Source organism: Mya arenaria, chromosome 4 (assembly GCF_026914265.1).
Source record: "Mya arenaria isolate MELC-2E11 chromosome 4, ASM2691426v1".
Lineage (NCBI taxonomy): Eukaryota > Metazoa > Mollusca > Bivalvia > Myida > Myidae > Mya > Mya arenaria.
The window spans coordinates 43,658,211-43,670,730 of record NC_069125.1 but is presented as its reverse complement, the minus strand read 5'-3'; the positions used below and the strand labels follow the sequence as shown (position 1 = coordinate 43,670,730).

Sequence of the window (12,520 nt, the reverse complement as noted above, 5' to 3'; positions counted from 1 at the left end):
CAAAATCCTTAATCACAAAATGTTCGGTCGTCCGGAACAAAAGTCAAAGCCATTGAACTACAGCAATATGAAATCACTCAATATTTGGTCATCCTTACAAATTTGAAACAGTTACTACAAAAATTATTCACATTTAGTTTTTAAATGTAGTAAACATTTGGTCGTTCAAACAAATTTGAAAATGGACGTAATTTAAACTAAATCAAAGCATGAATTGTTCGAAAAGGACCAAACAAATTTGAATTTGTTTAATAGTAAACACAGATTGGGACCATAAGTTTCGGAGTTACACAGGTAGGTATTTTTGCTGTTAACAAATATCTGACATAATGTGAGTAGTTATGATATTAAAGAACACATTTATTCCAGACAAAGGAATAGGAGTGATGGTGTCTGCACCACTGTTGGCGTGTGTTGATGACGGCACGAGTTTAAGTAAAACAAAGAGTCTCTGCGACGGGGATTACGTGGCTAATGACGATAACAGCGAATGTCTTAAAAGTAAGAACATCACCAATATACGGCATGGTCTTGATTTAACAGGAGATGGTGGTGGAACAACGATTCAATTCAAAGAAAAACAAACACATAAGACAAGGGGCATTTATAAAGCGTTTTGAATAATCGAAAACACAGATACATTTATTTTTTGTTACACTTGTCGTCGAGTACGCAACTCCAAACTTTGACAATGCATGTGTCTGATACTGTACCCACGAGGGCAATACATACTTAACGTGTGTTCATCAAAACGTGTTCAGACGTAATTAAGTAACCTTTTTATTGCCTGTTATATCCGAAACGCAAGTTTATCTAATCTTGTTTTGCATAATTATATCAGAGGATATATTTACAGAAAATTAACAATATATTTTGGATAATTAAGACAAGACAACATATCAGTTCCACTGACGTAATGACTAAATATTAAGACCATATTTTTCAATAGATGAAGTAACATTACTTCAGCTCATGATTGTCACTTAACGTCGCGTGTACCCATGTTCTAGTATTTAATATCTTATACGTATTTCCATGTTTTTTTCATGCCATCAAAGGATATGAGAATTTCCTACATTATTTAACTTTTACAATGAAAGAAATTATGTGTAATAGTCCACTTAAATCATGCTTTTAAGATATATTAAAATAACTTACATTTCATATTTCTGTCATCATGTCATGTGGCTCCTAGCTTTACATATTTGTAGTTTTACATGTCCTTTAGTATTAGTTTCGTGTTTTGTTAATGTTATTATGTCCCTTCTATGTTCTTATAAAATTATAAGATAATACATACAAAAGATATATTTATTGTTAAAACTTATGAATCATTTTATATTCATTATAATTATATTATTTTGAAAATGTTTATTTGTATGTGCACGGCGACAAATGTCAACAAGTCTCGATTCAGATAAGGTTTTTAAAGATAACTTTCTTAATGTTTGGAGAATTTTTGTGATAAAGACCATAAACCCGCATTTAAGAGCTCTATCCACGGTAATAAAGAACTTTTTCTAATATCCTAAAGTTTTCCTGAAAATCTTGACCAACTGATTTCTCAGAGTTGAAATCTAAGGCAAAGTACACGGCTTTTGATAAATCTATCGCTTTACTTCATGTTAGCCGTAAATAATTCATACACAAATCTTATTTTAAGCAAATTTTATGCATTTTATAGTTTTCAGCGTGTATTGTTTAACTTCTAGTTATTTCAAAGGTTAAAATGAACTAAAACCAAATTGATAAAGTACACGGACATTTTAGGATGATAAAGTACACGGTCATTTTAGTTTATGTTTGAAAGTAGAGTGCGGTTTACAAACTAATAGTTATATAAGCATTTTCTATTCGTGAAGTCAGAATGTATAGTGTTTAGTTTTTATTTAAGTTATATCAATAAATTTTGCATTATATAACGCACACCTAAATAACTAAATATTTAGCAATCATATTTAATGAGGAATTGAAAGATAGTCTATGGGATAATTTAAGAGAGTCTGCCATTATAAGTTCGATTAATTTTAAATATGCAGATCAATACAGAATCATACATACATTTCTTCAAAAATCAGATAGTTTTACTTATAAATTATAATCTGGACTGACGGCGAATAAAACATCTCTGTAGTTAGCGGCCCGTTTGTGGTGATTATAAATTTCATGAATGTTCCTATTTTTATGTGATATACAACAATAAAATAGGCACATCACAATTAGTTTATACATATTTCCACATTTAAAGCATATTGTTCATACCTTTCAGGTAACGCTAAATCTTTTATTTGGTTCAGTCTGAACAAATATTATCTGATCTACATCAGAAAAACTGCGGTCGTTCGAACAATACAGACAGGAACTCATTGTAAAGATGGAGGCTCGGAGTTAGATGGGAAACAGCAAGGAGGAATGAGAGCTCACTATATTACCAACTTACAGGCTAGGACTAAGACTTGAACATCTAGATAAGAGCTGAGCATGGAACATAAGAATATTCTAGACTAAAGGCTGAAATGTGATTACAAAATAATTGTGTTTCAAAGCTTGCTGAATTATATAAGATACGTGCAGTTAAGAGTTTATAGGACATCAATGGGAAAATGACAACAATGCATCTCTAAACCTTGTGAAAATGTTTTATGCTCAATCCGTTTTCATACTAATTTTACACAGCTATTTTTCAGTACTGTAAGACAAACGAACATTTTGAAAGAGCACCATTCGGTAACAGTACGTTTTGCTATTTATCTTAATAAAATGTTAAACTCATCAAAACGTAATTTTAACTCGGCAACATACTGGAATGCACTTCTAACTAGACCATTGTGATCTTTCAATGTGTCCTGATTAGGTGTGTTTCGCCTTAACGTGCCTGCTGAGTCCAGATTTGAACTTGAATGCTGAGCGACACTGTAGACATTTGTGACGTGTCATTCCCCTGTGTCTAGTAGAAATCTGGTCACTGAGATTGGTCGTGTCACCCAATTTGAACCCACACACATCACAGGTTAGCTTCAATTGACCGCTTTCGCGTCTTTCGTGTATTTTCAAGTCTTGCAAGAGCAGTTTTGCCACAATATTTGCAAACGTGCAACTTTGTCTCGCCGTGATTGCTGCACCTATAAAAAAGACATGTACAAGTTAGCGAGAAATGCTGGCAATGTCAGTACTTGAATATAATTTATAAAAAACACTATATTACTGCCACGCAATGAGTGTTTGATCGTGTAATCAGCATCATAAAACTAAACGACCCTGTCCACTGAAACACCGACCACATTATTATGTGAATAACGCAACTCCTGAAAAACGTTGAAAACACAATCAGACGACGGCAAATCTTAACCTCTACACGAGGGGAGTTATAATAAAAGTATAACTTTAGTATATTCTTATTTCTCTGCGAAAAAATAATGCTAAAAACTAACCTGTGTCTGTGTAAACACTTTCCCACAAAAACGATGGCAATTGACCAGAATGCCTTCTATCGTGGTCTACTAGGTGTTGTTGTTATTTTTATTTTGAAATGCCATTCCGCATTCTTTGCATAAAGTCGGAGTATTCATATTCTGAAATGAAACAAATGTAACAAAATCATAAGTCTATCAAATCAGCGAGTAATCGAAGACATTAAAAGTGCAAGAACAATTTTCTTTCTCAAAATTGACAAAATGAAAAGTTATTAAGCAGTAAATGTTTTACTGTTTACCATGTATAATGAATACAAACACGTTTTACATATACGATACGAAAAAGAAGTGGAACACCCTTTACAAAAACTTCAAGCCCTTTATATGTCAATTGCGAATATATTTTTAAATACGGGACTGAATTTTAGTGTGATAACACATATTTCCATGATTCATGAAAATGAGCCCATCATTTAGGCGACTCCGTCGGTCTAACTGTTAAAACGCGTTCATTCTTCCATTGTCACTACATTACAATGCGTCTTTTCAAACATGGAGCAATGTTTAATAATGAATTTGAAGAATAGAAATAATAAATAAATCTATAATAACTCGTTTTAGCACCAGTCAGTGAAATAATGAGTATATATACTGAAGGTTGTAAATGACCGTGTACTTTATCAAACCTAAAATGTCCGTGTACTTTATCAATTTGGTTTTAGTTCATTTTAACCTTTGAAATAACTATAAGAAGTTCAACAATACACGCTGAAAACTTTAAAATACATAACATTGTTTAAAATAAGATTTGTGTATGAATTATTTACGGCTAACATGAAGTAAAGCGATAGATTTGTCAAAAGCCGTGTACTTTGCCTTAGATTTCAACTCTGAGAAATCAGTTGGTCAAGATTTTCAGGAAAACTTTAGGATATTAGAGAAAGTTCTTTATTACCGTGGATAGAGCTCTTAAATGCGGGTTTTATGGTCTTTATTTCACAAAAATTCTCTAAATATTAAGAAAGTTATCTTTAAAAACCTTACCTGAATCGAGACTTGTTGACATTTGTCGCCGTGCACTTTACCAAATAAGTCACGTGGGTTCTCCACCGTGTTAGTTATTACAGGCTGTAATTGAAATTAAAGGGGGGTGTAGAGAATAAATTAAAAACTTAAAGAGTTATATGTCTAGTTTTCCTTTTCCTAAAGATATTAAAAACATACACTTCAGTCCACACCTCTAACCTGAAGAGCCCCGTTTACATATGAAAGACGAAACCCCTTCTCGCCTTTTAACGTCAAACATATTTTTAAGAACGCACTGCCAACAATTTATGTCCTTTAAACGCACGCATTTAACTGAAGGAAACTAAAACTGTGATAGTAGTTCATAGCGTGACATGACATGTCGCATAAACATTTTATTTTGAGTTTGTGAGACAGGCTTGAGTTTTAAATTTGATATGATTAACACCTGTGTGCTGATTCCTATATGTATATCTATATGTATATGAACTTATTCCTGACACACACTTTGTGTTTATGGTTATGATTATAGAATCATTTTTATTTTAAACTAGTTCAAGTGAACAAAAGTTGCTGCTATTACTTAAACATAAGGATAAATTTTTCGATCGGGTGCAATTAAACGTTAAGTGTTTTTCATCAAAAAACTGTTTGAATTGTATTCTTATAGTATATTTAAAACCGTATACAATATATAAATTAATAATACTATACAAAACTATCACGCTTTAATTGACTTATAATTTTATAAATGCTGCTTACACAATTAAGTTTGCTGTTATTGATACTTCTTTTGACAAGTGTGGCGAGATCTCCTAAACTTATTAAACCTTTCAACAGTCTCAATGTTCAAGTTCTGACTGTTGGACTCGACCCTGTAGTTTCCTTTTTATGTATATACAGTTATGTATGCGTATGCTTTTTATTTGTCTTTGTCTAGTAGACATACGGTTTACGGTCTAAAATGTTATGCATGGATTTGTTTATTGATTGTTCACTTTCACTTATTAGGCTTGGAATCATGCGAGTCAACACATGTGTGTGCCGAGGATCGCGTGTGTGACACCAACTCTGGCTCACCGACATGTGCTATCGGTTTCTTAAATGTCACTGTTTCGACAATATTTATGGACACTTAAGAACAATTAATGCAAAATGTGTGTTTCTGCGTGTTTAAGTATGTCAGTGAAGACTTTTCAATTAAGGAGCACATATTAGGCGCTTTAGTTCGACTTAAATGACATATCTATGTGTTTGCATTTGTGTTAAGGGAGTGGTGGGACATGCAATGCTGCTGATATAATGTGTGTGTCCCACTCAGAGTGTACCGAAAATAAATGCACGTGTACAAACGGAGATGCCGAAGGAACCACAAAACTGTCCAGCACCTAGCGGCGGTAAACATAAAATACATAGTATTATAACAGCATAGTGTCATTTTGTCATGTTTCTTGGTGATCATTGCTTATAACAATCGACGTATATATTGTTTATTTAAGTTTTGTTAATTTTTCCTTATTGTTTCCTTTGCTACCTTTATCTTAATGCGTGCAGGTACATTTGTCCACAAGATGGAGAAAAATGGAGAGATTAAAAAATAACTTACAACAAACAACCCTTGTGATTGATATTATCGATCACTCTCGCTTTACGCTCATAGTGTAGTTCTATAACTTGATTATTAAGAGTAGAACCTGTCGCCTTTATACCATACATTGTATTAAAGTTGTTTTTGTTGACAAAGTTTTAGACATTAGCCTATCGATGTTTCCTAAAAGTGGTTTCATAGAAATAATTTGACTCACACATTTTGCTTAACGTATAACGTAGCTGTTCAAAAGAACTTGTTTAAATCGTCTATACTTATACAAAATTCAAAAGAATACTCATCCATTCAATACTTTGCAATGGACTCCAAACTGACATTTCATTGTTACTGATAAACCCTGTATAATTAAAATATCGAATAAAGAATCTGCCAAAGTACAAGCAAACAAAATGATTGTGCCCAACCCCTCGCCCATAAACATAACTATGTTAAGGTCCATTATTCTTTAAAATATTTAACCATTTCTCAGAGAAATTTACAAATTATGAAGGGGGCTGTACTACATCCGAAAGCCAAAACTGTAGAACAATAGTTTTTTCCCCTTATAGAAAATTTACTGTATGGGGAACAAAAGAGGTGTCAACAATGCAATGTTTTTATAACTCATTTACAGCCGTATCAATCAAAATATTTTTTTCAATATCTATGCGAAAAGCTACAGAAACTAGCTCAGTAGCTAAACGTTAAAACATTAACCCGGTTTAATGGCACAGGGTAAACGCCAAAGATATAGAACATAAAATCACAAACAAGAAACATGGAAGAACAGCACAAATCTCCACAAACAGCACAGTGCATACATACTAAATATAGAAAACTAGGTATGCTTAAGCGGACTTATAATTTCTCGAAAAAAGTAGTTCCGTTACTTCAAAAATGTCTTCTTTCAAAACTATTTGCTTCTAAAAATGTGGGATTTGAACACACCCTTATCATTTTAGTCTCACTTACATACAAATACGTACCTCAAACTCAGAAAAATCTTTTCCAAACAAAAGGTAAAAAAATACTTGTCATTTTTATCCCGACAATGTTGTTGCTGTCGTGGTTCCGGACTTGTCGCCGTAGTAGAAATACACTTGCGAGGTACACCCTCGTTGACACGGCACTCCCTCAGGAAGCGCCCTCGCTTTCCACAAGATAAGCAAATCGCGTGGCCGTTGCTGGTACGTAGGGCACGACAGGACTGCTAGTCAAGATAACCCCACCGTAGCTCTTGACTAGAATGTCGCTCACTTCCGTGTCGTAACGCGTAGCGCAAAGAGCGATTTCAAGCTTAAACCTTCGCATCTTAACCTTTTATACATAGCCTGTTTTCGTCCTAGCTATCTGAACCAAGTTTCGCACAGCCAACCGGGGAATAATCTGCAAATTCAATGAGTCTATTTCTATGCGTCAAGTTAGAAACTTGACCTAAAACAATATGCTGAGCTGCTTCAGGTAAATTCTTCGTCATAATACGTTTAATGTTTTTGTTAGTTTTAAAATACATAACTCCTTCTACTGGCTGTCAAGATAAGTTTTGAACAAAGCATAAGCTTCAGCTGGGTCCCGAGGGTACTTGTCCTTTCCACGTGCACTGCTTCCTTCATTGAAATGTCGTACAGGTATTCTTTATTAACACTTCTTCTATTAACGACCTTTCTTAGAAGACGAGTATGCTACATTTAGAGATTAAATGATGTCCCACAACAACTGTGTTTAAATAAGTTTAATATCTGGAACCAAAACATGATTCAATTTCCTTACACCAAAGGCAGTTTGTTCTTTTGGCGTTTGAAGTGAAGTCTGTAGCACACTGATATTTCTTACAGTCGGGGAATGTAACCTATCTCAACCTCTAGCGACTATGTCTGTTTGAGAATGTTAGCAATCTCAACATATAGCGACAATCTTGTATGGGAATGTCACATATTCTAACATTTAGAGACAATGTTTGTTGGGGAATGTAAGCTATCCCAACTTTAGCGACACTATTTGTTGGGAAAAGCAACATTTCCCAACACCTAGCGACAATGTTTTTTGGGTAATGTAACATATTCCATTATCTAGTGACTATGTCTGTTGGGGGAATGTAAGCTATCCCAACACCTAGCGACAATGTTTTTTGGGTAATGTAACATATTCCATTATCTAGTGACTATGTCTGTTGGGGGAATGTAAGCTATCCCAACACCTAGCGACAATGTTTTTTGGGTAATGTAACATATTCCATTATCTAGTGACTATGTCTGTTGGGGGAATGTAAGCTATCCCAACACCTAGCGACAATGTTTTTTGGGTAATGTAACATATTCCATTATCTAGTGACTATGTCTGTTGGGGGAATGTAAGCTATCCCAACACCTAGCAACAATGTTTTTTGGGTAATGTAACATATTCCATTATCTAGTGACTATCTCTGTAGGGGAATGTAAGCTATCCCAACACCTAGCGACAATGGTTCTTGGGTAATGTAACATATTCTATTATCTAGTGACTATGTCTGTTGGGGGAATGTAAGCTATCCAAAAACCTAGCGACACTGTGTGTTGGGTAATGGAAAATATTCCATTATCTAGTGACTATGTCTGTTTGGGGAATGTTAGCTATCCCAACACCTAGCAACAATACATGTTGAGAAATGTAAGCTATCCAAAACACATAGCAACACTGTTTGTTGGGGATGTATTATATTTTAATATCTAGCGACAATGTTTGCTGGGTAATGTAAGCTATCCCAACACCTAGCGACAATGTTTGTAAGGGACTGGAACACATTCTTACATCTAGCGACAATGTCTGTTGGGGAATGTAACCTTTCCCACCCTCTAGCGACAATGTATGTTGGGAATTGTAAGCTATGCCAACTCCTAGCGACAATGTTTGTTTTGGAATGTTACCTATTACAACATCAAGCGCCTATGTTTGTCAGGGAATGTAACCTTTCCAACATATTGCGACATTGTTTTTTTATAACCGATCGAATCATTTAGCGACAAAGTTTGTCGGGCAATTCGGTCAATCCCACTTTGTAGCGACAATTTTGTCGAAGAATAAAACCCAATCCACCATCTAGCGACCATTTCTGACGGAAAATGTTACCTATCCCACCATCTAGCGACCATTTTTGACGGAAAATGTAACTAATCTCACCATCTAGCGACCATGTATGTCGGGATAAGTAACCTATACCACCATCTAGCGACCATGTTTGTCGGAATTAGTAACCTATACCACCATCTAGCGACCATGTTTGTCGGAATTAGTAACCTATACCACCATCTAGCGACCATGTTTTTCGGGATAAGTAACCTATACCACCATCTAGCGACCATGTTTGTCGGAATAAGTAACCTATACCACCATCTAGCGACCATGTTTGTCGGAATTAGTAACCGATCCCACCATATAGCGACCATTTTTGACGGAAAATGTAACCAATCCCACCATCTAGCGACCATGTTTGTCGGGATAAGTAACCTATACCATCATCTAGCGACCATGTTTGTCGGGATTAGTAACCTATACCACCATCTAGCGACCATGTTTGTCGGGATAAATAACCTATACCATCATCTAGCGACCATGTTTGTCGGGATTAGTAACCTATACCATCATCTAGCGACCATGTTTGTCGGGATTAGTAGCCTATACCACCATCTAGCCACCATGTTTGTCGGGTTATGTAACCTTGTCCAACATTTGGCGACGATTTTGTCGGGTAATGAAACCTATTCAAACATTGAGTGACCATGTTTGTCGGGAATGAAACCTATCCCAATTACTAGCGACGCAATGGAACTTATCCCAACATTTAATGGCAATGCTTTTCGGGAAATGTAACTTTCCCAACATTAGGCAACTATGTTTGACGAGCCATACCAAACCACCTTCTAGAAAATATGTTTTACGGGGAGTTTAACCTATACAAACATTTGGCATGTTGGTCGGGGATTGTAACCTATCTCTACCCATCAATCAGTGATCATGTTTGTCAAGATATGAAACTTATTCAAACCTTTCGACCATGCCTGTCGGATAATGTAACAAATATAACCATCTAGCTACAGTAGAACTGCGGTCGTTCGAACAAGCGGTCGTTCGAGAACCGGCGGTCCCTTGAGGTCGGAGCTTGGTCCCGAACATTTTTCCTTCTATTTTCATGTACAATATACCTACGCTGCATCGAAACCTGAATATGTCGACGAGTCGAGCAATATAGTCGGTCCTAAGTACACAAATTATTCACAAAACCTTATGGCGCTCTCGAGGTCATAATTTTACATTTTTTCCTGAATGCTCGTACCAAAATAAACAAACAATTGCTAGGTGTAATTTTTTTTCGCAAGTTGTAAAAATTGCAATGGCAGTTGGGAAGCAATTTGATAAGATGTGAAACCCGTTTATCACTGTTTACCCATGACCGTTATTAGTTGATAAGGGCATTTGAGAAGATAATTATGAGAAGTTAATGACGAGAAGTTAATTGTGCGAAATGTAAATGAGTAATAAAAATATGAATAAATACTACCATATCAATCCAATATCGGAATTTCTGAAAATAATTCCTTCTTGTCACTTTACTTTGCAATATGGCAATTTTGTAATAATAAACATTTCTTTTTATTCATTTATTGATATTTCTTTTACATTTAGTATTCATTAAGTATACGACAGCCTTTGAACATATGAGTGATTTCCACAACATAACACATACTCGGTGTATTAGTAAACATTCGGTTTGACGACTTCAAAATTAAAATACACTGAAAGATATTTCATAACAGACTGGAAAATTGAAATTCGGGTCGTTCGAAACATCGATTCCCTCGAGGGTTTGGCTCGGTCCCAGGCGTCCTCGAGCGATCGCAGTTTTACTGTACTATGTTTGTCGGGAAGCAACACGGTTAGGAAAGTTGTTAATGCGATATTATAAAAATTCAAGTTGATTTCTAAAAAAAGTATTTTACAATGATTTTGTAACCAAGGACAAACTGATAATTGAGAAATAATTGGTCAAGGTCGCAATATCATATTCTTTGTTATCAAACTTATATCGCTCACATCCAGATCTTTATTAACGGTTACAAATGACATTGACCATAGCCCTTTTGACTCTAAAATCGTATACCCGCCATTGATCGAAATTGAAAGTAAATATTGGAGCTTCTGTCTTGGACACAAGACATCTTCCTGTTCTCTTACCAAAGCAATGAAAATAAAATAATGCTACAAATCTGAAATTTAATTATATAAATATAGGTAAAACTGCTTTTCATAAAAAACAAACAAAGGTTTTGTTAGATGTGAATTTAGTTGAATAGTTACAATAAATTAAACATTCATGTCTATTTTAATTTCTTGTAAATACCCGTATATAACGCATTTGATAAAAAAATGCTTTCATTAACATTAATCTCTAATTATATTGAGAGACAGTCTCCGTGCTAGGTCTCAGATAATAGTAAGTGCGACTTGCTTGTGTGCTATAGATGCAAGTTGAGTGTTTTGAAATGCATAAATACAGGATCTGTCCCGAATCGTCATAACATACACAACTGTATTCAACCATTCGTTTTTTTTAGTTTCAGGTTGGTCTATTTGTTACCAAATGCGCAAATAAAAGTTGGATCAAACACGTATTTCATTTCTTTACTGTCCATATATTTGAATTCTGAATGCCAATAGCAATTTAATAAATAAATTGCAATGCACTTGATAATGCCACGTGAATATTTGCATTGGTTTTCAAATTTATAGGTGCTTAAAGTATCTTTTCAACCTTAAGTGCTTTTGTGATTTAATGAAGATTAATTTCAAGTAAGATTAAAATGAAATATTGAAATAATCTCTGAAAATCTCTCTTTAAATTTATCTCTGCAGTTCAACATAGGATGAAGCATAACACTATCGTTCTTGTCCTCAGACACTTTGTATATCGCCAAATTCAAAACTATTTTCTTCTCAAATCATTTAAATAAAGAGATCACGCAAGCTTATCTCAGAGTTTGCTCGTGTTGTTAGTGAAAATTATGTACGTTACATCGACTTAATATTAAAGTACACTTCATGCCGAGATTATATCTTTTTCTGTCTTATACGTATGCCAAATTTGTAATTTCAGTAATTTTAAAAGCAGAAACTGTTATTAAGCTGTTGCAAACATTTAACTGGGTATATATATCATATTGTGTTACCGTTCGTTTCAGAGGCGTTTAGATGTAGGGTGTAATACGTACATGAAATTAAATAACTAGACTGAAACAGCAACCTTTACTGTATCAGTCTAGTGATTAAGTTCCATGTGCATATTACATAACATCCCCCAAGTTCATGATGTGGCAGAATCGACGATTTTGGAAATTGGATCGCGAGCTGACAAACGAGAAATATTAATACGCGGAGATGAATATTATCATGAATTACGCCAATCAAAAGTTTGAAGCGCATGACGGTAACCCCGTCATTACTGATAATGATATTTTAACAT

At 34.7% G+C, this 12,520-nt stretch overlaps 1 protein-coding gene across 1 annotated transcript in view; it reads left to right on the top strand.

Moving 5' to 3' along the window:
• Positions 1-386: 386 nt before the first annotated feature.
• The window catches only part of LOC128230828 (prion-like-(Q/N-rich) domain-bearing protein 25), a 72,223-nt gene continuing 60,089 nt past the window's right edge, over positions 387-12,520 (top strand). Inside the window, exon 1 of the mRNA XM_052943271.1 lies at positions 387-501. Within this exon, the coding sequence (XP_052799231.1) occupies positions 387-501 (115 nt within the window). The remainder of the gene's footprint in view (positions 502-12,520) is intronic.